At 48.0% G+C, this 25,023-nt stretch overlaps 10 protein-coding genes across 12 annotated transcripts; 5 read left to right on the top strand and 5 right to left on the bottom strand.

The window, feature by feature from the left end:
* Positions 1-611: 611 nt before the first annotated feature.
* Positions 612-1,515, bottom strand: E1B28_010147 (uncharacterized protein; the record flags this gene model as incomplete). The annotated part of the gene is made up of 4 exons (XM_043155100.1): positions 612-759; positions 830-981; positions 1,040-1,072; positions 1,132-1,515. 4 exons carry the CDS (start codon positions 1,513-1,515, stop codon positions 612-614), a joined length of 717 nt encoding a protein of 238 aa, XP_043007562.1.
* A 338-nt stretch (positions 1,516-1,853) lies between these two features.
* On the bottom strand, positions 1,854-2,961 carry E1B28_010146 (uncharacterized protein; the record flags this gene model as incomplete). The annotated part of the gene is made up of 4 exons (XM_043155099.1): positions 1,854-2,058; positions 2,121-2,248; positions 2,311-2,889; positions 2,944-2,961. The coding sequence occupies 4 exons, from the start codon at positions 2,959-2,961 to the stop codon at positions 1,854-1,856; spliced, it is 930 nt and encodes a 309-aa protein (XP_043007561.1).
* A 196-nt stretch (positions 2,962-3,157) lies between these two features.
* Positions 3,158-4,028, top strand: E1B28_010145 (uncharacterized protein; the record flags this gene model as incomplete). The annotated part of the gene is made up of 6 exons (XM_043155098.1): positions 3,158-3,346; positions 3,397-3,406; positions 3,476-3,481; positions 3,535-3,718; positions 3,772-3,906; positions 3,959-4,028. The coding sequence occupies 6 exons, from the start codon at positions 3,158-3,160 to the stop codon at positions 4,026-4,028; spliced, it is 594 nt and encodes a 197-aa protein (XP_043007560.1).
* A 193-nt stretch (positions 4,029-4,221) lies between these two features.
* On the top strand, positions 4,222-7,093 carry E1B28_010144 (uncharacterized protein). Its single transcript, XM_043155097.1, has 8 exons — positions 4,222-4,469; positions 4,525-4,532; positions 4,589-4,631; positions 4,682-4,803; positions 4,853-5,904; positions 5,961-6,143; positions 6,206-6,680; positions 6,740-7,093. Exons 1-8 carry the CDS (start codon positions 4,397-4,399, stop codon positions 6,755-6,757), a joined length of 1,974 nt encoding a protein of 657 aa, XP_043007559.1. The 5' UTR covers positions 4,222-4,396; the 3' UTR covers positions 6,758-7,093.
* A 1,781-nt stretch (positions 7,094-8,874) lies between these two features.
* Positions 8,875-9,852, bottom strand: E1B28_010143 (uncharacterized protein). 2 transcript variants are annotated; one of them, XM_043155095.1, is made up of 4 exons: positions 9,739-9,852; positions 9,356-9,687; positions 9,218-9,298; positions 8,875-9,168 (listed from the first exon to the last, which is right to left on the bottom strand). In XM_043155095.1, exons 1-4 carry the CDS (start codon positions 9,829-9,831, stop codon positions 9,051-9,053), a joined length of 624 nt encoding a protein of 207 aa, XP_043007557.1. In that variant the 5' UTR covers positions 9,832-9,852; the 3' UTR covers positions 8,875-9,050. The 2 variants fall into 2 exon arrangements, with proteins under 2 accessions (XP_043007557.1, XP_043007558.1); XM_043155096.1 differs by having other exon boundaries at positions 9,161-9,298; positions 9,739-9,850.
* Positions 9,853-9,951: 99 nt separating this feature from the next.
* E1B28_010142 (uncharacterized protein) lies at positions 9,952-10,750 on the top strand. The gene is made up of 4 exons (XM_043155094.1): positions 9,952-10,161; positions 10,220-10,301; positions 10,357-10,481; positions 10,535-10,750. Exons 1-4 carry the CDS (start codon positions 10,039-10,041, stop codon positions 10,589-10,591), a joined length of 387 nt encoding a protein of 128 aa, XP_043007556.1. The 5' UTR covers positions 9,952-10,038; the 3' UTR covers positions 10,592-10,750.
* Positions 10,751-11,151: 401 nt separating this feature from the next.
* E1B28_010141 (uncharacterized protein) lies at positions 11,152-16,190 on the top strand. The gene is made up of 6 exons (XM_043155093.1): positions 11,152-12,109; positions 12,167-12,697; positions 12,747-13,033; positions 13,086-14,557; positions 14,611-15,971; positions 16,031-16,190. Exons 1-6 carry the CDS (start codon positions 11,167-11,169, stop codon positions 16,069-16,071), a joined length of 4,635 nt encoding a protein of 1,544 aa, XP_043007555.1. The 5' UTR covers positions 11,152-11,166; the 3' UTR covers positions 16,072-16,190.
* Positions 16,191-16,223: 33 nt separating this feature from the next.
* On the bottom strand, positions 16,224-18,028 carry E1B28_010140 (uncharacterized protein). The gene is made up of 11 exons (XM_043155092.1): positions 17,854-18,028; positions 17,757-17,795; positions 17,620-17,701; positions 17,530-17,564; positions 17,396-17,467; positions 17,276-17,343; positions 17,179-17,231; positions 16,980-17,122; positions 16,817-16,927; positions 16,443-16,760; positions 16,224-16,383 (listed from the first exon to the last, which is right to left on the bottom strand). Exons 1-10 carry the CDS (start codon positions 17,947-17,949, stop codon positions 16,464-16,466), a joined length of 996 nt encoding a protein of 331 aa, XP_043007554.1. The 5' UTR covers positions 17,950-18,028; the 3' UTR covers positions 16,224-16,383; positions 16,443-16,463.
* Positions 18,029-18,177: 149 nt separating this feature from the next.
* On the bottom strand, positions 18,178-20,665 carry E1B28_010139 (uncharacterized protein; the record flags this gene model as incomplete). Its single annotated transcript, XM_043155091.1, has 3 exons — positions 18,178-18,558; positions 18,621-18,809; positions 18,863-20,665. The coding sequence occupies 3 exons, from the start codon at positions 20,663-20,665 to the stop codon at positions 18,178-18,180; spliced, it is 2,373 nt and encodes a 790-aa protein (XP_043007553.1).
* Positions 20,666-21,463: 798 nt separating this feature from the next.
* On the top strand, positions 21,464-25,021 carry E1B28_010138 (uncharacterized protein). Of its 2 annotated transcripts, XM_043155089.1 has the most exons (10): positions 21,464-21,794; positions 21,845-21,954; positions 22,007-22,216; positions 22,272-22,346; positions 22,399-22,594; positions 22,651-23,471; positions 23,529-23,819; positions 23,877-23,995; positions 24,044-24,495; positions 24,548-25,021. In XM_043155089.1, exons 1-10 carry the CDS (start codon positions 21,480-21,482, stop codon positions 24,710-24,712), a joined length of 2,754 nt encoding a protein of 917 aa, XP_043007551.1. In that variant the 5' UTR covers positions 21,464-21,479; the 3' UTR covers positions 24,713-25,021. The 2 variants fall into 2 exon arrangements, with proteins under 2 accessions (XP_043007551.1, XP_043007552.1); XM_043155090.1 differs by having other exon boundaries at positions 22,651-23,995; positions 24,049-24,495.
* The last annotated feature ends 2 nt before the right edge of the window (positions 25,022-25,023 follow it).

Genomic DNA, 25,023 nt, shown 5'->3' with positions numbered 1-25,023 from the left:
GTGGGCTCTTATCTGATGCCGCTGTCTTTCAATTGGCATCGTTCATCAATATGGAGTTAGACGGGTTGGTCGGTTTCTTGAAACCGCCTTGCTTCAGAGAAGGATTAAAAACCCCAATAATAATATATCGCTCGGTGTTGGTGGAACCTGGAGAGACCGTCTTCTTGACAAGCCTCACTCATCGCCGAGACCTCGACGGAGGTAGCAGGAGCGTAAAAGTACCTTGATAGATTATTTGCGTCTCATTGGCTCGGTTCCGCATTAGCCGCAACATCACCCGCCTCACAAGGTCCGAGAAAAGAGGGTATCTCACAGACCCCGATAGCTGAGGCATCCTAACTTACATATTGCGGCGTGTCCGGTACAATACACAGATGGGGTTGGGTAGTGTGGGGTAACTAACCTCACTTCTGCCCTGGGACTCAGAATAGGGCTCTACAGAATTGTATCCTTCATATGGGATTGGCGGTCAACTTTACAATATGACATTCGATTTCTGGGAACGTGTACTCCACGAAGAAGAGGAAGTCACCTGGGAAGGTAATTTCGCAGGCCATTCACCATGGAATATTCATTCATCTATTGTGCTACCTCTCGAAAGTCGAACTTCATTAATCTCCGCGAGACACCTCATCATCCACAAAACTCTTGTAAATGACCCAAGCGTCCATGTACTCCTCCCCTTCACCATCAGGCGTTTTTAAACGACCAGCATGTGGTATACGGCCCGCTTTCGTGAATCCCAGCCCCTCCCAGAGCCTGCAGGGCGATGAAAGCCAACGAGATTCTTTACGTCTCTTATTACTCGGCATAGACAACGACCACTCACTTGACTGAAGCCACGTTGTTGACGTACACCAGGTTGAAGACACTGGCTCGGTACCCAAGCTTAGGGGCGTAATAAAGGTAGGACTTTGCTAGGAGGGTGCCAAAACCTGAGCCTCGATGGCTGAGCGGCACAACGAAACCACCGTTGCATATCTATTTAGTGCAGTTGAAAACGACTCTCACGCACATCGTTCATTTTAGAAACACGTACATGAGATGATCGCCCAGGATAATTCGGCTTGATCTAACGTTTCAACGTGGCGTAAATCTTCAACGCAAGTAACAGAAAGCCTGGAAACTTACGTAGTAAAACCCAGCGACACATTCGTCCCACCGCCTCTGCTGCCTCGCTTGTTCGATTCCTATGGCTATTTCAGCCCCGTCGGAGTAGGGCATTTCTATCGATCTTTCGTGATCCTGCTTGATCGCCAAAAGTACATCGGCAGCAAAGAAATAGGTCTGAAACGATTCTAGGTCAACGGGGCCTTCTTGTGGGTATGTCCTACCGTCCTCGACTTCTTTGGCGAACACAGCACCTAGATACTCGATCAGACCGGGTAGAAGTCGAACTGTTGCGAGCGTTAAGTGGTGGATGGTGACTTCGATACGATTTTTATCGGACCAGATCGTCGATGGAAGGACGTCATGTTGGCTCCCGGATCGCTTAATCGCACCGTAAGCAGACATGGCAGAGTGGACCACTCCGGGAAAAAAAAGAGCAAGTAACTGTTCTCGGTGGGCTGCAGATCGCAGGCACCCGACGGAAGCCGTAGAATGGCAAGGAGGTCGGAAGGGCTAGGAACAGCCGGAAAAACATATTTCCGTCAGGGATACAACCGGTACCGGTGATGTATGGAATTTGGAAAGCTTGTAATCGCAGTTCAACTTGAAAGATGCTCGAGCACGACTGGACACAATCATATCCTACTACAATCAACAGTGTGCTTGATCCCTGTGTTGGTTCAGCAATGCTGTAAATCTTGAAATACACTCAAACAGCTCTGAATGACCAACTTCATATCCACCTAAAACTCCTCTAGTCCTATAACGTCCCTATGGGTATCGAGGACAACAAGGAGACTTTTCCCCACCCATGGGGGCCGAGATGACTGCGGCACAGTCGCATTCCGTATGTCGCCCTCCGATTGAGTGGACGTATTTACACTGCATTCTCCGTTTATCATGCCATCTCCGAAGAATACATAACCGGGAATGTAACGGTCTACAAAGCTGTTGAATGATTGCTGTCAGTAACATGAAAGTCCTGTAAGGTTGTGCAATGTTGTGCTCACAGCTTGACTGCGGCGTCAGACATTCCCTTCCCACCATTGAGACTTTTCATAGAATGCTCCTGTTCCAGCCGCCAATTATACACGATAGAATACTGAGAGACATTATTGGTCAAAAGAGCTGGTTTGAGCTTGAGATTTGAGCATCTTTAGCTAAGTTTAATGATGTGCACGATATAGCAAGATAACTTACTTGGATGAAGATGTCAAAGAAGGACCAGACGTCGACATATCGGTGCAGAACTTCGTTGATCTGTTTAATGTTCTCCTTGGTTCCAACAATAGAGTCGTCCATTCCCAGTAAACCCTTCTCCACCTGCCACAGCCTATCCCATCGTTCATCTATCTCGCGGTCTGGAATCGGGTAAAACCCCATGCACCAACCTTCCATGATCACCAGGTCGATTGGAGGTTGTACTAGCGAACCTGTTCCATCCATAGGAAGGCGATCACCTTCACCATCATAGAGACTTTTATCAAACCTAGGAAGCTCGATCCTTTGCCTTCCCATTCGGCCCTGCTTTAGGCAACTCAGTATTTGTAGTCCCAATACGATATCATGCGTCCCTGGTTGACCACGACCTTTCCACAGCGGATTCTCCGGGTAGCTTTCTGCGAGTGACTTAAGCTGCGTGTGAGGTAGATACAAGTCGTCGATGGATAGGGTGGCAACACGCAGACAGTGGGGAGGGCTTGATAAGTGAGATTGAATAAGGCCAGTTAGGTACGATTTGCCAGACCCTTGAGGCCCTTGAATAGCGACGAAGAGTGGCTGAGTAGCTCTTGTGTTGATATATTTCAGAATATGTTCGGCTATGTGGCTTACGGTTGGCGTCGAAGACATGATAAACACAGAAAGAGAACCATAGGTTACACGGAGAAGGGAAGGCGTGGGTGTCGAGCGGGCCGTGCGCGTGATCTCCGGGTCTTACAGTAATTAAATTGAAGCTCCGTCTGAATTCCGGCATGTCAGCATACGAACACACGGTATACGTACACGTCTCCCACCTCAGAAAAAGCGTCATTAACGACTGGCCATGATGTCCTCCTCAGAACTAGGATCCGGAGTAGAGCCTTCCCCGATACAAAACATATCTGCCTCTTATACGCGAATTCAACGTCAATATCAGCAAATTTTGGACAGATGGACGCCCTACACCTTACACCGTTGGTTAGCTACCGGGGGGTTGTTGGCAATATTTATGCTGAGGATTGTGCTAGCACAAGGGGTATGCTACGCTATTCTCCTCACCTGACACTTTCACTGACCATTTTATAGTGGTATATCGGTTCGTGAACCCTTATCTCTTTCGGTTTCGTTCGCTGAAGTTTGTCCTTGTGGTTTTTCCTCATGGTAGTATGCTGTAAGTAACTACCGTTGAACCCGCCTTTAAAGATACCTGAACACGTTTATCAGATGCACATGCTATATATCTGCTCAATTTGCTTTTAGCATTCCTCCAACCTCGGTTTGATCCATCTCTCCAAGATGACCTACTTGCCGATGAAATTGAGGGAGGTGGCGAAACATCCCCACTCCCAAGTCAACGCGATGATGAATTCCGGCCGTTTGTGAGGCGTCTTCCTGAATGGCAATTTTGGCGAGTCGTCTACTATTCGATGAATGTTATGTTGAACTGACATTTCTAACTAGGCTGTCTGCCACCCGTGCAACGGTTATAGCCGTTCTTTGCACCTTCTCGGAAGTCTTTGATGTACCTGTGTACTGGCCGATCCTTGTCGTCTATTTCTTCACGCTCTTTGCTCTCACTATGCGCCGTCAGATACAGTGCGTGCTTTCGACTCGTCATCATAATTTGACTGACAGCGGTCTCTTGCAGACATATGATCAAGTACAGATATGTTCCTTTCGATATTGGACGCAAAGCCAGGTACGGAGGGAGGAAATAACATTGATGCTTGTTGTTCGGGTTTTACATGCGTAGATGTTTAAGATCCAAACTAGACCTATATCCCTTATAATACCCTATGTTTGATCATATCCCCACTATGGGACACTTGTGGGCATCAGAGTGCTGGAAGGCAGTGTTTTTTTGTGCTGGCGACAGCGTGTCAACCGTTCATCGCACTTGTACCCATCAACATCGTATCTCAGGTGCCGTACCCGGGATCAGAAATACTACGTATCATGATTACTGATTAGGCAGTGAGCCTAATCCTTTCCTTCTTCGCCCCTTCGTCTCTACTTTCTTCTTATCCCTTTCCCTTTCTTTTTTTCTCTGTTTCCTCTTTTTCGTCTGCTTTTGACTTTGATTTTTATGGCTCCTGTGCACGGGTTTCCGCGGGAAGAAACTCAGTCCCCTCCTGGTGAGGGGCAACCGAGTATTGCCAGTAAGCCAATCCCGGAATACTCTAATTCCTCGTACCTGACTTCGAATTGTTTCAGATCCTTCGGTTCGTCATAACACTTTTGACATTAGAATCCCAATCTCAGTAACAAACGAACGCAGTCTTCGGGGAGTGCTACTAACGTTGAAAATACGAGTGCAACCAGTACGAACTCTGATCTATGATCGGGCTCAAGGTCTCAAGATTCTTGTTAGGTCCCACTGCCACTCAGGACACGACTTCAAGTCGAACCTCCTCGACCGTAATTTCAAGTGAGATTCCGCCCACGTCTATCTCTTCGTCGGTAAACCCGACACTTACATCCGTTGAGACTCCGGTGAGTATTGATTGCCTTGAACCGAGAGCTTTCCTCATTGCGAGCGTAGAATTCGACCTCATCTGCATCTGCCACCAGTAGTGTTACCAGTGTCACATTGATAACTTCTGACACTTCCGTATCAACCACATCGACAGCAACTCAGGAATTGACATCGACCTCAACGTCCGTTTCTACCTCAACCTTGACGTCTTCGCCAACAAGTACTGATGGTGTTGGGATCGGTATCAACTTGCCTGGTATAGGTATCACATTAGGGTCTGGCAAGGATGGAGTCGAGGTCACTGCATCCCTGAACGAAACAGCACAGCCGGCTGCTACCACGTCTACCGGAGATTCACAAGGAGATGAGGGTTCAAATGGCTCTGGAAGTACTTCCAGTGCGACTGGGGACGGGGGTGAAACTGGAATTGGTGGGGCACAACCACCTGTTAGCACTGTTCAGACAACGATCTCCACTCAAACGTCCGACACGTCGTCGACGCCGACGCTTGTGCCTACAACGACTCCGATCAGTACGACATCCGGCGAATCGACCACTTCATCCTCAGTCACGCAGAGCGATGGGTCTGAAAATGGAAAGGCGAGTACAACGAGCACAATTAAAACCTCGCCCCCAACCGCTGCTACTTCGATATCGATTAGTACGATATCCAGCGAATCGACCATTCCCTCCTCAGTTACGCAGGACGATGGGTCTGAAAATGGACCGAGCACAATTAAAACCTCGCCCCCGACCGCTGCTACTTCGATATCGATTAATACGATATCCAGCGAATCGACCATTCCCTCCTCAGTTACGCAGGACGATGGCTCTGGAAATGAACGGGACAGTGTATCAAGTACCAACATAAATTCCCCCCCACCTGCGACCGTTACAGTTGACAGCATCACCAACCCTGTGGCTACAACTCAGCGGACAGAGGGCGATGAACCTAGTAGGATCCAATCAACGATAACTACAGGTTCGGTTACGAGTACTTTGGGGACCCCTGCTGCCACTGCAATCAATAATGGTGCTAATAATGGAACCGGAAACACTGGCGTGCAAGATGGCAGTACCTTGTCCGCTTCCCTACCAGAGCCACCAACTGCTGACAGGTAACGACGTTTTCTATCTTGGTTATCTTATTATTTACACCATTTCCGACCCTCAGGAATTTTCCTGCGGAACCGCCGTCCCCCACTACTGTCTTCACGATCACATCTACTTCTTTGAGTACTACATCCGAAAACGGATCACCGGTGGTGAAAAGCATCCCAGTCACTTTGACGTTGACCAGCACATTCCCTACGAGTGTAGCAACAGGAACAAGATCAGATCCCAGCACATCCTCTAAGTAAGCATGCGATATAACCACAGTCGCAGTGGTCGCAGCCTACTGATACCATTGCGTTTAAGGTCACCTGCCAAGGCAGTAATGATCGGTGGAATTGTTGGGGGCATCGCATTCCTTCTCCTTACCGCCCTCCTTTTCTTCTGCTTGTACAGACGGCGACGGAATCGGGTTGTCATGTTCGAGCATTTTCCTGCACCCGGCCAAGGTAATGAAACGTCTCAAATGTTCAATCCCATGGCTATGGTGTCTCAATCAAGCCTCCCTCCTGTGAGTCGTAAGCCTGTACCATCTTGGGAAGGAAGCGGATCGACTGTCCCTACATCGAGTGGCCTGACGGCAGCGGACCATCCAGCTGCATTGCTTCCCACCATCGTTCTCGATCCTTTCGAAGACCCCAGACCTAGCGATCCCTTTGCCGACCCAGATCCATTCGCCAGTTCTCGCCCTCAGCCGCAGAGGGCTCTACTTGCCGCACTGGATATGCCCGAAAATCGCCTCTCTAAGGCATCAACGAGAAGTGCAGAGTCAGGTGCAGAGGTTTGTGAACCAAAATACGGCACTGCATTTACATTGTTACTGACACATCCGCTTTTCAGTTTGGTTTCGCAGTGTGAATTACCCCTGGATGTTGGTTCCGCCAATGAATTGTTTCGAGTTTCGCAGCGATGATCTCGGACATGATAGAACATGGATTCTTTGGGTAGTACATATTTATCACAATATTTATCGGTGTGAAGTACTATACCTTACTCACATACGATTTACAAGCTTATGACCCGGCCCTTTGTGCCGAGTTTTTTTGCATGTTTATACACCTGCTTACTTGTGCTCTGTAGGAGTTCTGCAGGTAGTGAACAGCATGAATCACCCATGGGGGGAAAGTTTGTGTCCCTTGGCCCACTGTATTCATATCACATGACCTGTTCTGTGAACATCCTGTGTCAGAGGCGTAATTACACCTGTCCTACCCGTTACCCATGGAAAAAAGTATGGTGGGTATGGGACTTGTACAGGGTGACTAATCCATTCCAGCCCCATCCCATGCACAGGAAAACCCACCAACCCGTGCTGTTCCAACTTCCCTATCTGCAGGTATGGCCATGCTCTATCCCATTTTACAGGTACAAACCCATGGGGAAAGTATTCTGTGCCAAATCAGTACATGTTGTATAGTGGGTGACATAAATAGCAGGTGGAGGACTTGTACTGTGTACAGAACTTTGTACAGGGTGGCCTACCCCATTCCCTCCCTGTCCCATGCACAGAAAAACCTGTAACCTGTGGAAAAACAGTACAGTTAGAGAAGGGGAGAGGAGACAGTGAGAGATGACAAATTATTACCAAAAAAGTGTGTGGGAATATAAAAGTTACATCTCATAACAGTTGAAGTATAGATGCATGTCAGATAACAGTAGGAATAAATAAACAGGAACATGAAAAATACTACGTTACTGTAGCTCAAAGGGAGGGGACATTGTCGTGCACGCAGGAAATTTCGATCTCCGCTTTAATTTACCCTGGTCCTGTCGCATAGATCATTTTTTGGAGATAATCGCTGATAATCGCTGATAATCAGGTCTCTTTGTCCCATTATATATAGGATGTCGTTTGACGGTGCGTCAGCCCGATCTTTATCACAGATACTGTCATTGCCCCTGAAGTCGGCAATCTAAGGAGAAATATTTATATAATTAAGAAAATACATACCAGAACCTGTAAATAAAGTGCAGTTGCATAGAATACCTTTTGAGGTATATGCCTGCCAATTTTCGTGTGGGTAGGGTGTAATGCTGTTGAGATATGAATTTTTTAATGAGGGGGTGTCGAAAACGTGGCCCCACGGCGAAGTCGGAAATCGCGGGCCGGCAACGTGATTACATGTGACACAATCATACACATTGATGAATCGTCCAAGAATCGTCAATATCTTGTATATAAGAGGTTTGTTTGAGCACCTGGGACCTATAAATTCATTTTAAATGCTCTTGTTGCAAGATGCATTGATAGAGGCTGTCCTTGTGGGAGGATGACCTTAATTTGGTAGTTTTTCCTCATTTAGGTATAGTCAGAGTGCACTGGTGGCACCAAAATCTATTACAATTCATTGTTGGGTCCTAAGGGGAGCAAATGAAGACAATCTGACATCTGACAGGAATGTTTCCTCCCCTCTAGACACAATTTCTGGGTGTAAAACACAAAAATCTGGGATATTTGCAGGTATGGGCTGTGTAGACTCAAAAAAAATCATAAAAATCCAAGGATAATAGATTCTGGTAGCCTGATAGGTATATATAACTGTGCTGAGAGCCCTGCCCATGGCATGTCCAGCTGAACTTGAAGTAGTCACTGCAATCTAGGGTCAGAATGATAGAAAAAAACTGAGTGTATTACATAAACCTGACTCCAGGGACTTGTGAGATAGTTATAGGTGTAGTCCTGGGTGTCTGTGAGATGGAGAAGTATGTTGTGGTCGTAACATACCAAGAACGGCGAGAGGTTGATGAGTACTTGTGCTGCAGTGGCCGATCTCCTGATTAGGAAATATTCTCACGCTTCGATTTTTGGTCGGAAAACTGACCCCTCATTGTGCTACTGCCACAACTCAGTGAGGAACCCATCCCCCGTCATGAAAATTGTCAGGCATGCATATAAGACCCCGCTCCTTCTTTTTTGATAGTATATTTGCTCAAAAATCTAGTCTAGCACTCACTATATTACACTTTTCCGACTTCCCCGTTTTTCCGACTTCAGGGTCAATGACAGTAACCTTTTGGGGCAGATGGCCTTCTGTCATCTCGACGTAAGTTGATTTTTATTATATTGTACAATCATTCTCATTCAAGACGATGGAAACGGCTTGAACTACAACGCATATATTCCTCCTCCAGAAATGGGTCTCCCCAGCGTTCAAGTAGCCTCGGTCTGTTCAGGAACAGTTTTGCTTCGTTCCCCATCCTTTTTTTGACGTTTTTTCGCCCTTGCCTTGGCGGATTTCGATAACCGCCGCTTCGTGGGAGGTTGGTAGCTACAGTGAGGTCAATCTTGAGACAACGAGGATTTCTATAAAAGCCTACGTCGCGCCGTTGGCCACAAATTCCGGGACTTCGCTGCAACAGAGCGTGATCTTCATGTACGGTGTCTGTTTCTGTTTTGGACTTGTGATAAAAATTTAGACGAGAGAATCATTGCGTCAGTGCGATAGCACTACTCACAAGTTCTTCCCTTCTAAAGCCATGCTCAATTCCAGTTGTCGTTGCATATCTTCAGTCCCTTCAGCAGGCGAGGCTTCAATGATTCCCAGATCTTCAAGTATGCCAATTTGATTGTACTGGTGTAGTCCGATTAATCGAGTAGAATGCTTCAGTTCGAGGAGCTTTATGTATTCTCGTTTGATGATTTCAACCACGGACACTAGGCGAGGTATAGTGTTCACAACGTTGGAGGTATTGACTGGCGGATTTGAAGCGGACGGATCTTGTTCACTGGAGCTCGTTGTCGAAGGTAAAGTATGGAAAACGAGAGGTTTGTTTGAATTTTCTTCTTTCTTTGAGGTAAATGAATGCATGAACATCTGTTTGATACTTTTCAGGCTCACCTCAAAGAATTCCAGAGCAAATTTGACCCATGATTTGATCTTTCCGCCGCTAGTGATTCGTACTGAGTGTGGTTCTGGAGAGGAAGAATTCATCCGCGTCGTAGGAGGTCAAAACCATTCTTAGCGAGCGCCCCACTCATTTCAGTTCATGACCACGTGTTGCTACGCGTCGCAATTGAACGCGAGAACGCGTGACGCAACAACTGACGCTTTGCCTCCCCTCCGACGACGTCATGGGGTGAATAACAGAAGTACTTAAGCCCACCCAGTTTTGGGAAACGCCCCACATATTCTCTCGCCATGTTCAGAAACGCAATAACATCTGTCTCTCGACCTCTCGCTCTGCAAGGCGCACGAGCACTTCATTCAACTCCCGTTGCATCCAAAACAGTTACGGAGAAGGTTTCCGAAGTCGCCGACAAGGTAAGCAATCGTCTTCATTTGCTGTCCGATAGTATGACTGACGGTCATTGACGTTCAGGTCAACAAGAGCGTCGGAAAGGGACTCGCATCTGCCATTGACAAAGGAGAGAATGTTGCTCAGTCGACTAAAGAGGTGATGGGTATGTCAAGGTCGCACCACTCCTCCTACACTCGTATTCAATCTGTTGTTTGTAGGATCCGCATCGCAACAAGCAAAGGAGAAAGGAAACGAAGCATATGACGCAGCATCGCAAAAAACGAATCAAGCTACAGAGAAAGGCAAGGAAGCTTCCAACACCGCGTCGCATAAAGCAAATCAAGTATGTGCTTTTCCGTGGAGCCTGGCATGTAGAGTCCACTAACTTATTGGCAGGCTGCTGCTGGTGCACGACAGGCAAGTGAAGATTTCAAAAAGGAAGTTCGAAAGTAGGCGCGGAATTGGACTTGCATGGAACGAATTTTGCATTGTACAATAGTTATTCTCACAGCACGTAATTCACAACCTTCCCGGGTTTGTCAGTGTACAGCTATTGTGCATTTATCCAATACTTCACTGCAAGGACTCGGGAAGGTGTAAGGGATGTCCAGGCGGCTGGTGAAGGGCAAGGTTTGGATTTAAAGACGATCTCAACTGGGTTCATGACATTGAAATATTAGAGCGCATGGCGGCCTCGCATCCGTTTAGGGCGTCGCAAAGAATCCGCAACGGTAGCTTCGATATAGCCCTGGTAGAAGCCAAGCCGACAAAAAGGATGCAAGCGTGTTCCGTCGATTTCATTTGCTGCAAGTGGCCTTCTAAGTTCCATGTTTGCACCTCTTGAGTGGCTCAGAAGAGCTTGAATGCTGGCTTAATGCCTATTCACCGAGAATAAAAGCAAGTAGATCCAATGAATATGAATATTCATGCCTGTTGTTGTCCGCAAGTGCGGTTTTAGTTTACAGATCAGGCACGTGAAAATGAGAAACTGTATTACATAATTACATTGTCTTTGGCCCACAACGTCCATGCCCGCCATGTACCCATCTCCCGTTGGTCGCGATTCCCCTCATCTACCCACTATCTCTGATCCCTCTACTACATGCCAAAAAACCTTACGCCCACCTATCCATAATCCTTATGATAAATTCTCCCAGTCCGACTTCGACGCGTGGATTGGTGGCATCACAACTACACTACGGCAAGCCTTGGGTCATGAAGACGAAGTTCAAGCGGAAGAGACAGACGACTCATTGGATCGTCTTTTGGAGTCTGTTCAGAAACGAGTTATCGAGGAGGAAGAGCGTGATTCCCTCCACACCGAAACACGGTACGCGTTCAGAAAAGGCAAAGGACGGGATCCAGGAGAAGGCCCAGGACTTGGTCCTGGCACTCTGGCTGAACCTATCGAATTGGACTCGGACTCGGATCAAGGGGAAGAGATCGGAGAACAGAACGAAGACGAAGATCTTTGGGAAGAGGAGGAAGATGAATGGGCCAGCAAACCTCTCAGCTCGGAAGATGAAGAAAACACTTACAACCATGGTAATGCGGGAAGCAGTCCAGAAAGTTCTCAGATTTCTGGAGAGCCTCACATATCATATGTGGAAGAGGAACCAGAGGAGGAGAGTGAAGATGAAGGGGACGAAGAAGAGGATGGGGAAGGGGACGAGGATGAGGATGAGGAAGGGGACGAGGAAGAGGAAGGACAATCAGAAGACGAGGAAGATGAAGAACAAATAGTAGAACTGACAGGACTGTTGCATGCTGATTATTTGGAAGACGAACATGACGAAGAGGGAGTTCAGGAGGAAGATTCGCGAGCCGTCCTAATTACTTCCGACTCCGAAGAAGAATCCGACGAAAACAAAGGTCCTCAGGGAGAGGTCCCAACCATTTCGGTTGATCATGCAGTTATCTCACATCCGGCAGATGAAGCGGAAGAAGAACGATTACCTGACGTCAACGCCGGTGTGTGCACTGAGGATTGCTACACTGACGTAGCTGTTCTGACCAGTATCATTTTAGCCTTGCCATACCAGGATGGAGGTAGTTTTCCCGAACAACCCGTGGACTCGCGGGACCCTTGGGCTGGCCTCCAGACTCATGCTGAAGATTTCTATTCTGGTGGTGATGTCTTTTCGACTGATGGTTCAGTGAATCCCGATCGCCTCAACGAACTTGAGGAGAGCGACATAGGAGAATTCTTGACGCCAGGAATCGTAACTCCGAATGATGGTGACACCCTGAGCGTCGCATCTGAGTACGCTTCGCGTCCTGGCACGGCCACTTTCCCAACCCGGAGAGCGCTGGCGCGGTACGCGGAACCGGTAGTTAATTATGTGGAAGAAGAGGCCGAGGCAGAACGTCCAGGAGCTCGGGAAGAGACGTTTGAAGGAGAGGATACGGCTCCCCCTCTCCTCGAGTTAGGTACTTACTCACAACCACATCAGAGTCAACATCCAGAAGACCAAGATATTAGCATGTTGTACTCTGACGGTGAAGTGGTGGAGATCACCATGACTGAAGAACATACCGAACCTCCATTATCAGCTGCAGGTGTGTGTTTAATATGTTTCTTACTATTCTACATTCTTATTTTGTGAAGACCAAGTCATGAAAGAGATGACTGAGTTGAATGCTGCCTCAGGACATTCAATCATACCAATGGATACTGAGATTCCCGAATACAGTCTATTTAAGGATACCCCCCCGAATACCACGTATTGGCAAATATCAGAAGGTATCGAATCGCTTTCGGATGAAGATGCTGAGGGCGAGGTAGATGAGCTTGAGGAAGAGGACACGGATACCGCTCTGGTCAGGAGGGACTCTGAGGATGTTAATCGAAACTTCAGGAAAGACGAAGGACCTGAACATGATGGTGTCACAGAGGTATTCTTTCATTCCTTTTTTTTCACGACGTTGGTTACTCATCATTCGCAAGAAGTTGAAGGAAAGTTCACCAACTACGGCGGTTGTTGAAGCCCTATCAGGCGAGATGATTGAGGCTCTTGTAACTCCATCTCAACAGACCGTCAGTTCACTGGTACAAGAAGAGTCCATTCACGTAGAGACTTCTGGTCCTTCTTGTCAGAACAGGGTCGAGGAGATCGAGAAGGGGAATGTTGCAGACGATCAATATCCCGTTAGTTCTGACGAGACGCAGGCATCCAGGGCTTCAGAGGATAATGCCATCTCCTTACTGTCAACCACCGCTCCTCCACCCTCGACATCCGCTCAGCCCGAAGGACCGCCACCCGAATCGGACAGTTATCCTCCCTCTACTTCGATACCTGTCACACCACCTTACCAATATTCCTCTCATCATACGGAAAGAGTGGAGTGTGAACCTGGCATGGTGAATGGCATTGAAGGCCAACCCCACGTCCTTTCAGAACAAACGTCTGTGGATGAGAATTTCGCTACAAAATTTCCAAGCACTCCTGAAGGGAAGCAAATACTCCAATCCCCGGAAGACAGTGATTCTTACCACCCGCCGTCGAATGCGCCCCCTCCACCCTTGACAACATCCTCGCAACCCAGAGGATCGCCCCCCCATCTCAACATTCATCCCTCTGCAACTGTGCAAACGCAGGCAGCTCCTTCCTTCCCAGGGTATCCGTTTGCCCTTCCGGCGTTCACACCCTTTCACCATTACATTCCACATGCGTACTTCCAGCAGCCTGCCGTTTACAACCCATTGGCTGCCACCCCGACGTCCAACAACCGAACACTGTCCACAAGTAATCCTGCCTCCCCCATTCAGTCCATTCAATCTGCATACGAACGAATGTCAAGACGTTATCCAGTCAGCCCTGGTCCTGGGGATAAGGTTCCACCAGGTGGTCCCAGTTCTACTACTCTTTCCTCTCATCCTCCAACCATACACCCCTACGTTGTACACAATTACACGACATCGCAAAACCCCTACATGACTCTTCTTCGACCAAATCCGTCAAACTTAAACCTACCCAATTCCGGTACACCCCACAATCTCGTTATGTCAAATGACCCTTATCCAGCCAACCTCTCAACCCCTGGTTTAAATGCAAACGAGGAAGAAACTGACGAAGAGAACCAACTGGACGAGATTGACCCATCTTCGTCTTCATTGACTGATGGCGAAAGCAGCCGTGGTTCAAAAGCTCGTCTCAACGCCACAATCACTATTGACACTCAATTCGAATCTGTCCCTCAGACTGCCTCCCCTGACCATATTTTCACGCCGCTGAGTGTGGTAAGTCAGAATTCCACGAAGGGCATTGCCCATGCTGTCCCGAATGGGAGGGAAAAGACACGAGATACGACCGCAGAGGAGCCAAAAGTCAATGACACGGACACGGTGGTGACAGTGGACCCCTTCTTGTTGATGGGCAATGGAAAACCGGGTGCAGATATGAAGACGGTGAAGAACGGGTAAGTCTTGTCGAGTTGTGTAATCATCTCAATAAACTAACAATGTGGTCCAGTTCAAAACCTCCACCAACAGAATCGCTGGCATCGTCCTCTGCTCATTCTGAACATGAAAAGACTCCCGGCACGAGAGTTCCGAAACGGAAGCGGAAGTCCACGAAAGACACTGCTCGTAAGTCGCAGGCAGCGCCTGTCGGGAAAGGGAAGAAGCCTCCGCGCGAAATGTCGTCGATAAGCAAAGGCAAGGGCAAACAAAAGGAAGTCACCCGACAAACCTCGCAGACCCCATCGGCGTTGAGCTCAGGAGCTAGCGTAGTGGCCAAGCTGTTAGATAGTCGCTCATCGTCTGTGGTTTCTGGAGATGGTTCTGCACCTACTCAGCCGTCTCCGACTCCTGCTCGCCTAAAGGAATTTGTCTTCCCGAAGCCTGCGCCAGTGCAACCTATGCTTCACAATCATTCCAGGAAACCGCTTCAACACTCACATCGACAGCCCATGTCGTTACAGACACAGATACAGAAGCGAAGCGCTTCCTTTGGTTCTCCAACATCCGGTCCCTCTTCGCAGCCAATTCAGGTTCCCCCCGTACGATCCGCCAACTCTCCAGTCACTCGTTCCAATTGTCGATACCATAAGATCAGTCTCCCGGAAATAGAGGATGGCCCCAGTATCTACTTCCTCGTACCTGGATGCTCTCTTACCGATAGGGAGCTCATCAAGGAAGAGGAGATCATTGATCATGGAGACGCCACTTCTGAAGATAGCGAACGCATGGTACCCGATATCGAGTCTTTGGACATCAACGCGTATGTAATTGGTATTATTAGACTACTGGTTGGCCCCGACAAGGAGCAGGAGGTCTACTTCTTACCCAAACCTGGTGAGGAGCGTGCCCGGAAGTTGGCAGGCCGAAAAAAGTCGACCATCATTTGGGGTGATTCCCATACTGCAACAGGGCATCCGCTTTCTCCTCAAACCCCTACTTCTCAACCGTCTTCCTCCCGTGAGACACAGTCGTCAGTCATGAATGGCGCGCCGGCATCCACCAACGGGTCGACATCCGCATCCGTGACTCAAGGGAATCAAATTGGTTACATTCGCGGGTCTTCATCTCCACTGTCCTCAGACTTTACAACTGATGAAGAGGAGGGAGGTTCCGACACTGCGACTGGACGCAGGAGTCCCAAAGCCGATGGGAACGAGCATACCTCCCCTCGGAAGTTGAAACGTGGTAAACAGTTGGGACACGATGCTGCCGCTTACACGCCTGGCTCTGATGACAAGGAAACCGATGACAAAAAGGGAAATCAGAGAAAGTCACTTTTGAAACGGACCTTAAAGCGGTCACGAACTTCTGAGGCGAACAAGGAGGAGAGTGGTGATAGGCAAAATAAAAAGGTGAAAATAGATACTTTCCGTGAGTTGGAATAGGCATCCGATTGTGGGTACTTACCATGTCCTTTCTATTCTCCACAGCAACCGGAACAGGTATTACCCATCGCCCCCAGCTCGACTAAACCCGATCTGGCGTCAAGCTCTCATGTTCAGCCCAGTTTATGTGAGTCTCCAAAGTCGGAGGCACCGTCCCCACAAAGTCCATCGGACGTGGAACAACTATCCTCTCTAAGACAGCAAGACATTGACCATGCTTTACCTGGCCTTCGAGGTATTTTCAAGCGGCCTCGTCCTGAGGGGGTGGAGGATGATTTCAATAAAAAAAGGAAAACTTCGATTTAGGTTCATGGGGACCTTCAAGTATTTTGGAACGAGCGCTTGACGTATTTCTGCCTTTGACACCAATCATTTATCACTATCATTTCAATAAGATGCTGTACGACTTGAGCATTACCCACATCACAAAGAATAATATGTAGATCAAGAAACTGACCATCTGGTCACTGTGCCGAGATTACTTCTTTTTTTGCGCCTTCTTTTTGGGCGGTTCGTCTTCGTCATCTACTTCTTTTGGCCGTTTGTTATTTCCCCCCGATCTTTGTACTTCATTTCCATCCTCATCATCAGAAGCAAAAGGATCATCATTCCCTTGCTTCTTCTTGACCAACCTGTTCTTTGGTTTAGCAGCATCTGGGGCAGTCGATGTCGTTGGAGAAGGATCAGTGGCTTTGGGCGCCCGGAGTTCCGCGTAAAACTCGTCTCTGAGTGCCTTGGAATCCGAGTCTTGCATGAGTGCCGAATTCTTCCATATCTGCTCATTAAAGTCAGCGGCGATTGAACGAAGGTGAGGTGATATGGCTTTTCTACCGTTGACTGCATCCCACTCGGGTGTTTACTGTCGATACCAAGACAGGTATACATGTCTGATTTAACCCCAGAAAGGGTACACCCATGATTTCGTAACAAAACCTTCATGACCTAGGAACATCGAAGAATGTTAATGTTAAGAGACTGGTGGTTGAAGACATACTTCGGTAACCGAGTTCTTGTCGTAAACGTCGGGTACGTACATGCAAATAACATGTTGGTAGTTTGGAATATCGTTTTCAGGTGAAGTGGAGACCTTCGTTACATAGGCATTCGTTACTGCCAGAGGCCCTTCGATCAAGGATTCTGAGAAAGAAGAAACGCAAACGTTAATATACTCTAGTAGCAATAAGAACACGGACTGGCGAGATTCGACCATATCAGGTCTACCTTGTCATGAGGAGCAAATATCAACCTACGAGAGTTAGAGATTGACAATGCCTAAGACCATAAACGCACCATTTGCCCCCAACATAACCATATTTTTGGGCGATCTGTTTGAATTGATCAGCTGCCTCAGCTTGCAACTAGAATAACTATGGTTCAGCCAGAAGCAAGGGACCATACAGTGCAGTTTACCTGCTCTCGGACTTCCTTTTTCGACTTCGCTCCAGTCTTCTTGTTCGATCTGAGCGGTATTGATTCGTCATTCTGGTTCAACGGGGCCACGGTTTATGTCCAAAACTAGGTATCCAAAACCGCTATCGTCATACCTTCACACTTTCAATTGTTTCCGTAACTGTTTTCACTGAAACATGGTCGAGAATGAAACGAGCCTGGTCGCGAGAGTGGCCCGTACTTACAAACTTCCGCAGCCTCCCCCAAGGCAAGTATCTCCTTTTCCACCGATGTAGGATTGAGCCTAGAGCTTCTCACCCATAACCACTGATGAACAGAGCAGTGAGTAGATTACGACGGGAAAGATTCAAAAAGACGTTACTGGTTTTGTTCCGTCGTTCTGGACCATAGAAGGTTTGAACTAAAGAACGAAGTTCGTGAGCCTCAACGACGTAAATGAGCCAGAGTAGGATTCTCGCTTTATTCAAAAACTCGTGCAGGGGCATCGCTGGGGAGTCCTCGTACCACGCATACTTGTATGCTTGAGGGACATGATCTTCTTTATTGTGAGTCATGGCGAAATTATTGGCAACTTCGCTGCAGCGGAAATGTTTCTGAGTTTAAACCGTGGGAGGATGGTAGGCGGAAACAAGCAGCTTCTTGACAGCTTCTTGACAGCTGTGCCTCAATTGCGTCACGGAATTCGAGAGCAGAAATTCTTCTAAGTCCCCGATACTACAGATTGACCAAAAGGTAGTTATATTTACTACATCATATAGAGTACATATGTTGTATGTCTTTTACTAATGAATAGAATACGAGTCCTGTCGTCTGGCAGCTTTTGTGGGAGATGGTGACATGATATCTAAATGTTCCGACTTCCGTCTCACCCCCAAGCGTGTAGGAGTTGTCGGCGGCCCAGTAGACGGGTCGTTGTCTGTTCCTCCTGCACCGGGTGAGCATATTTTTTTGTCCAGTAACGCAAGCAGGTCTTGAAGCTCGTGACGAAAAGTGCCAGCTAGCGAAATGTCGTCTGGTTGAAATTCAACCTCAGTGAGAAATGTCCGGATTGATGTTATGTTTGGCCGGGCGACTTGGATATGATGCAGTAGACGGGCGCGGGTGTGCTGTTTTACGCTTCGTTGGGTGGACGTAGGCAGTGTCGGCATATCAACGCTAGGACTCTAGTGTATAAATTACTTAAAATTAGAATATAATTTTGCAAATTAGAACATCTATAACGCACCGAAGGGGCCACCTCACTGACAGCTTCATCTAAATAGCCTCTCTCAGCCAAACTCGTCAGATTATCTCCATCCGAATCTGAGAGGTCCGAGTCTTCCTCGATTAGGCCTACGGAGTCGTTCACCAAGTCATTCAACCGTTCAGCAGCGCCGAGCATTGGTCGCAGGCGTGGGAGATGTACTGGGGGAGGCTGCGTTGGCTCGGATTTGGGTGGGAATGTTCACGAAATGTAGTGCCAGTTACCTGAGCATGCAAAATATGGGCCTCTTTCTCTGTTGTGGGTACGGGAAAAGGAGGGATGGGAATGTTCCGTTCAACTCTCAGCTGATTCACATAAATCAGGGCTGCGCGTAAGTGTTTGCACGCGCCCCCACGCCGAGAAAAGTCAGGACATGTACATGACGCCAAGCCAGAGTAACATAATTCAACTTGATACTGCAATGGATGGCTATCATGTTCGGCTGCCAAAGACGAGATACACGTTAACTGCAGCCCGAGCATATCAGGCATGGCAGTTGGCATACCAATTTGTTGATGGGATAACAAGTCAGCAGCAGCAGCTTCACGAGATTTGTCTGGAGTAAGGAATGCGACTGGGAAAGGGGAATGGTGGGGTAGGGAGCGTTCTTGAAGACTGTTCCAGAGCTGTTCACCATTGGAAAGAGTGAGGAGGTGAGCCTTCCGGCGGTCCCGCTCCTCCGTCAGAAGTGTACGTTCTTCGTATATAGCCGGTATCATATCCTGAATGATGAACTTTAGTAGTACATCAAATCGGAGCCTTCTTCCACCACGCTGAATTTTTGCCAGTTGCCCATTCTTGAAGACATTGTTGAATGACTCCAAATGGTTTGTTGTTCCAAGAACATCTTCCACCGGAGACTGAAGAGTTTCCGCCGCCATTGCCCGTCCCAGATTTGCCCAGCTCTTCCAAAAATCGTCGTGGTTACCGTTTGACATCCAATATTCCCGTAAATATTTGATGTGTGCCAGAGCGGCCGTGCGTGAAGGGTCATCACTGGGGAGATCAGCCTGAATAACCTCAACCTCATTTTCAACTAAGGCCAAAGCTTCAGCATACGACGATGCCTCAATAATCCCGTTCTCCAAGGTGCACATTCTCCTGAATGCGTCACTTCCTCGGGGTCCCCATGCAAATTTGGAGTTGCGGTTATTTCTCCAAGACCGGCGAAGGTGAACTCGGCAGATTAGGAGAATGATATCGGGGAAAACTCGGACAAGTGCTATTCTCTCTCGGAGATCTGTGTCGGTGATGGCGACCTGGGGTACAAATGGTTGCCCTTTTCGATATTTCTCCACAGCCCTTCTCCACTGCCCCAGTAGCTTTGCTAGGATCTCTGAGTCATAGCCAGCACACTCTCGCTTTGCGTTAGGTGGAGGAGAGAAGAATAGAAATGCCAAAGGTGTGCCCTTTCTCTCCTCATCAAGTCCCATCAAAACAAACAATAAAATCTTCCGGCTACAGACACCAAATGTGCCATCCATGAGGATTTGCCTCCAGTGTGCATACTTCCATGTCGACTCCAGCATATCCCTTGTGGCAATGCACACCTCTACCCTCTCGTTTGCAGCCGAACGAGCACAGTAGTGAAACACTGCCTCAGCAAACTGTTGGTTATACACCCCTGATTCTTCGTCCATCCAACCGTGAATGTTCAGGTGCAATTTCTTCTCAACGTCAATCCCAAAATGGACACGGCTAAATTGACGGTATAAGGACCGAGAGTCCCCCTTGAGCAAAAGATACCGAAACCGCCAAGTATGTGGGTGGCCATCCATTCCCGGGTATTGACGAGACTTCACGAGCCCCTGGTTATGTTTCCGGATTTGTGCAAACGGAAGACCTTTGCTTAACTGCTCAAGGGCAACTGAGTAGACGCTTGGATGGAGAGGATCTTGTGGTGCCTGGGTATGTTTTGAAGTCCTGCACCCTTCGTTATGAGTGAGAAACCCACGGATACGAACAATTTGACGCGTCTTCGGTATGTATGTGAGCTCCAAGTGAGCAAGGCACGCCGTAAACGGCATAGGGTTGTGTCGTTTCTTTGATCCTGCCGTGATATGATCATAGCCACATTTACTGTTTTGTACGGAATGTTAAAACCATTTGGCCTTTCCAGATCACTGAAATTACCATTGAAATAAGGCTCTCATCAACGTGTTCTCTCCTTTTCCAGATAAAGCTGACCACCTGATGCTCCATTTACAGTCCAAATCATTTTTGTCCTCAAACATCAGACCGTGAGCGCCCATCATAGCTGCAGCATCGCGCTGGGAAGCCTCCCCAGGGTCGCCGGCTATTTCAAATTCATACGTCTCCAACATACTCGGTGACGCGTGAATTTTCTGAATCTCGGCGCGTTGTTCCGGTGTCAAGGCCAGTCTATCCACATAGATATCGGAGACGCGTTGTCGGGATGATAAGGGGTTTTTACGCTCTTTGACTACTTTCCGACCCTCGGCTGCTTCAGTAGTGGAGATATAAGCGAATCGGATGGTCGGCAGGTTAGATTTACGCGTGCTTTTAGCTTTCTTTGTGGATGACATATGTTTTTCGTGTATTCACGTGATGGAGTTGAGGCTGGTGGAGAAGGCAGAAAAGAAAAAATCTATTACGTCTAGAGCATACTAGTACAGGACACGGCGTTGAGGAGCTTCGGCCATCGCACTCAGCAGTCGGCGTAATCGGAGACGCATAGGCAGGAACACAGCTGTCAAGAAGCTGTCAAGAAGCTGTCATCCCAAAAGGGCAGGTGCTTGTTTCCGCCTACCATCCACCGTGGGATCACTCGCGTCGCGTCTGGGGCACGCAAAGTCACATGGCCTGTTACAGGGTGACACAATGTCTCTTTTTCCAGAGGTAGCTGCTATCGAGGAAGTCTTCGATGAACACCATCTTTCATGTTTACAGCCAATACTGCTATCTTATTCTGTTCCTCGTTTACTCGATAAACCACAGGATCCTATAATCGACACTCTCAAGCGTTCGTTTAAGGACCACAACCCGACGATTATCGAACCTTATGGCCGCGAGACAACATCACAAACGAACACATTGGAGCTTATCATTAGAAATTACTCGAAGGCATCAAACGTTCCAGAGATACACACCAACGATGTATGGGAGGCTGCTGTAAAGCAAAGAATCAACGAACAGGTGCTCCGCAACAATATATCTAGTATCGTCTCCTTATTTAGTTTGTGAAGAGTCAAGTACGCTCGTGGGATAGCCTACGGACACCATATCCTATTCCGAGCTCTACAACTGGATTTTTATCCGAACAAGATAGTATTATGTTTGCTGCCGCCCGACATCAGTAAGGTTCGACTTCGTTCCCCGGCACGACAGGTAGCGCTTACTCCCCAAAGTTTACAGCCTCAACTCCAGGAGACTGATACCGATGTTCAATACGTCTTTCAGGACGATTTACTCTGGAGCTTGAGGAGGACTGCATTGGGTGCCTCTACATCGTTGCATGAGTGGGACTCTGTGACCGAATCGTTTATCAATCGGTCAAACCGAAAAGATAACAAGAGTGTGTTCATCGTATTCGGAAAAGACCAGATCATAAGTGACAGGTGCGCGGCTTAGTGTCTAATCCTAAGTAAATGGTTGTTAATCACGGAAATCCAGTATCACCTCTGTGTTTTTGACTATTGGTGCAGCGTTGCGGCGTCTGGAACGATTCGTTTCAGAAATTCGGGCAAGGTACTCGAAGAAACCCCAGCTCTTCTGATGGCGCACTCATTTCCCATTTCAGAACGGCTGGGTCACTACCTACCCATCATGCTTTCGCTCACGCCCTCACAACGTGCCTATCCTTCATACGTCAATTGCTGGATGACTGTTCCCCTCGGGAGTTTGAAGCAACGATGGAAAGCGACCTGTGCGCCACCTTGGCACAATACCGACCGATTCAGGAGATACTGCTTGCCCTCCTAGCGTTTTGCAACCGTGTTAGTTTTGGACTCGCTTCATCAAACTACCTTACGTGTTAACTTTACGCCGGTAGGATCTCGACGTACATCCTTCTAACTATAAGGCTCTCTCGACACCTGCGCACATTTTTCTATCGCTTCTATTCGAATCCCTTGACCATCATCTAGAAAACAAATCCCCCCGTGCTGTGAGCGCCATTTTCGCCTTCGTCCTGACCGAAGCCTCGAAACATTACACGGACGCAATATCTAGAATGGTCGGCTTCAATGATTACAGGGAAAGTGGCAGCGAAATCGGTCTCTTGGAAATGTCCAACGACTTTCCAGCTTTTTTCTCTTCTGAGCTGGCAAATGCCTTGCCCACTGCTCGAAGGTCCTTGAAGCTTCTTCAAGCAGCTTATCCAGAGCAGGCCATTCTGAACGAAAAGCGTCGCACTCCCATTTGTTGGTTCTGGACAGAGGTCGAAATTAATGAAGCATTTTTCAATGATCTACCCCCAAGAACACTGGATGGGCCACCTCTCCAGGAAGTTCGCGAGGAGCAATTGTCGAGGGTGCCTGCGCACTATAGACCAGAACTCTTACAGTTTCGTACATTCGACTTGGAACCGGGCTCAGGCATTGGTCCTTCGTGTTTCAATCGTAATCACGAGACCGCCGCAGAGGCACGTCTGCGAAATTTCATTGCCGGCTTTCCCGAAACTTTGCCTGCCGTTGCACCCACACTTACTCACTTATCCGCTCTGGTGTTGAAGCCGTTGCTGTTGCATTGCTCGACACTATCGAGCACCCTTCTCTCAATTTTCTTGTCCCTTCCTTCTCCCTTGAATCTCCAGGCGCATTTGCAACTCATGAAATCTTACATGCTTCTCACAACACCATGTTTCAAAGCGAGGTTGTCCGCAGCTTTATTCTCGGATTCATTGGAATTCACAGTTAGTGAGCAATGTAGGCAACTCTTCTCCTTGGGATCTCATCGGCGAACCTCACGACGGTCTGGGACTATCGAGGATAAGGTTTGGGCCGTAGGTTTAGCTCCTGCCCTTCTGGAAAGAGATATCTGGCCTCCAATCGGCGCAGACCTGAGTTTTTTCCTTAGGACTGTCATATTTGATTCTTTCGATGCTGGTGACGGTGGTAAGGACGTGCGTCGAAAGGCAGTCGAGGAAGTCGAGAGTCGCCTCGGATTTGCCATTCGAGGCTCTGAAGGAAACGAGGACTGGTCGGATCCATTGGTTATAGAGTTCAGTCTCAACATTTCACTGCTTTGATTCTGGTTTTGATTCGTACTTCGCTGCAGAGCTCTTGACTTCTTGTATATGGACTACAAGCCGCCACCTCCACTTGATATAGTGATCACAACTGATATCATCTTCAAGTATCAACGGTTATTTGCTCTACTACTTCGGGTGTTGCGTGGTAAGTGCAACTCTACCACATTCGATCCGGGTTTGAATAATGGAACAGTGGAGAGTGCGATTGCTGCTGTGTTTCGTATGACCAGAAGCTCCGTCAATCCCCCCTTTCAGACCTTGGCTGGTTCACGTCAATTGCTATTGCACTTTCGTTTCATTTCTCAGCAGTTTGTGAGCAGCTTATCTGCGTATATATACGACACTGCCATAGGCGGGAATTTCGACCCCTTCCTCAGCAAGCTCCGGGTAGAGGAACAAGCGCCTTTTCCAGACGTTTTCTCTCTCACAGAAGCCCACTCAGACATGATGGACGACATTTTGACAGCATGTCTCGCGAGGACAAGTCAGCGGGTGGCGGGAACTCTCCTGCGAGACTGCTTAAACATCATCCTTAAGTTCGCGATTTCTGTTGGTGAACTCCACCGCGGACGCTTGAAGGAGTACGAGGCTTCATCGGTGATAGAAGATTTATTTCATAGGATGCGGAAGAAAACAGAAGCCTTGGTAAGAGATTCCCATCTTTCTCTGACAATCGTGTTGATATGACATGGTTCAGGTCAAGGTACTGAAAACTATGCTTGAAAAGACTATGGGTCCCAGCACACTAGCTGACACATCTTGGACTGGCTCCCATGTGCACGGGCCGGTTGGCGGGACAGAGGCCTTGCTTCATTTCCTGACTCGTCTCGACTTTAGAGACTGGTGGTCCAAATCCGAATAAGTTCCTGTTACTCTCCAGAACAGATGATATCTGTGTCCGTTTCGTGGCCAACCTCTCAACTCTGAACGGAGATCTCGTCTTCGGAAGAACAAAATCGAATCGCAACCGGCCCGCGTTTAGGTATCTGGATCGTATTAGCTGACAATCCGGATCGAAGGAACTCAGGGTTTAAAGGAACTCATCGGAGTACATCAAGGATATACATAACATATGGACCACTATATAGAGGACAAGACAATTACCATAAGATCTTCTACGCTCTTCGGACCGGGACAATACGGTCATGTGAGTTAACTTTCGACAGTCACGAC

This window comes from Marasmius oreades, chromosome 6 (genome assembly GCF_018924745.1).
Source record: "Marasmius oreades isolate 03SP1 chromosome 6, whole genome shotgun sequence".
NCBI classification, from domain to species: domain Eukaryota; kingdom Fungi; phylum Basidiomycota; class Agaricomycetes; order Agaricales; family Marasmiaceae; genus Marasmius; species Marasmius oreades.
The sequence above is the reverse complement of the archived record's forward strand: the minus strand, read 5'-3'. Positions and strand labels throughout refer to the sequence as shown.

Bases quoted from the DNA above. Each gene is read 5' to 3' on its own strand.
- E1B28_010144 (XM_043155097.1), top strand. From the start codon at position 4,397: ATGGCTCCTGTGCACGGGTTTCCGCGGGAAGAAACTCAGTCCCCTCCT. The intron at 4,804-4,852 runs GTGAGTATTGAT...TTGCGAGCGTAG, and splicing joins TTACATCCGTTGAGACTCCG to AATTCGACCTCATCTGCATC. The intron at 6,144-6,205 runs GTAAGCATGCGA...ATTGCGTTTAAG, and splicing joins GATCCCAGCACATCCTCTAA to GTCACCTGCCAAGGCAGTAA.
- E1B28_010143 (XM_043155095.1), bottom strand. From the start codon at position 9,831: ATGAATTCTTCCTCTCCAGAACCACACTCAGTACGAATCACTAGCGGC. The intron at 9,299-9,355 runs GTGAGTAGTGCT...TTTTATCACAAG, and splicing joins GCTTTAGAAGGGAAGAACTT to TCCAAAACAGAAACAGACAC. The intron at 9,169-9,217 runs GTAGGCTTTTAT...ACCTCACTGTAG, and splicing joins TTTGTGGCCAACGGCGCGAC to CTACCAACCTCCCACGAAGC.
- E1B28_010142 (XM_043155094.1), top strand. From the start codon at position 10,039: ATGTTCAGAAACGCAATAACATCTGTCTCTCGACCTCTCGCTCTGCAA. The intron at 10,162-10,219 runs GTAAGCAATCGT...ATTGACGTTCAG, and splicing joins TTTCCGAAGTCGCCGACAAG to GTCAACAAGAGCGTCGGAAA. The intron at 10,302-10,356 runs GTATGTCAAGGT...TGTTGTTTGTAG, and splicing joins GTCGACTAAAGAGGTGATGG to GATCCGCATCGCAACAAGCA.
- E1B28_010141 (XM_043155093.1), top strand. From the start codon at position 11,167: ATGCCCGCCATGTACCCATCTCCCGTTGGTCGCGATTCCCCTCATCTA. The intron at 12,110-12,166 runs GTGTGTGCACTG...GTATCATTTTAG, and splicing joins ATTACCTGACGTCAACGCCG to CCTTGCCATACCAGGATGGA. The intron at 13,034-13,085 runs GTATTCTTTCAT...ATCATTCGCAAG, and splicing joins AACATGATGGTGTCACAGAG to AAGTTGAAGGAAAGTTCACC.
- E1B28_010140 (XM_043155092.1), bottom strand. From the start codon at position 17,949: ATGACTCACAATAAAGAAGATCATGTCCCTCAAGCATACAAGTATGCG. The intron at 17,702-17,756 runs GTAACGTCTTTT...TCTGTTCATCAG, and splicing joins AGAACGACGGAACAAAACCA to TGGTTATGGGTGAGAAGCTC. The intron at 17,344-17,395 runs GTAAACTGCACT...TAGTTATTCTAG, and splicing joins AAAAGGAAGTCCGAGAGCAG to TTGCAAGCTGAGGCAGCTGA.
- E1B28_010138 (XM_043155089.1), top strand. From the start codon at position 21,480: ATGTCTCTTTTTCCAGAGGTAGCTGCTATCGAGGAAGTCTTCGATGAA. The intron at 21,955-22,006 runs GTAAGGTTCGAC...TACTCCCCAAAG, and splicing joins TTTGCTGCCGCCCGACATCA to TTTACAGCCTCAACTCCAGG. The intron at 24,496-24,547 runs GTAAGAGATTCC...GACATGGTTCAG, and splicing joins GGAAGAAAACAGAAGCCTTG to GTCAAGGTACTGAAAACTAT.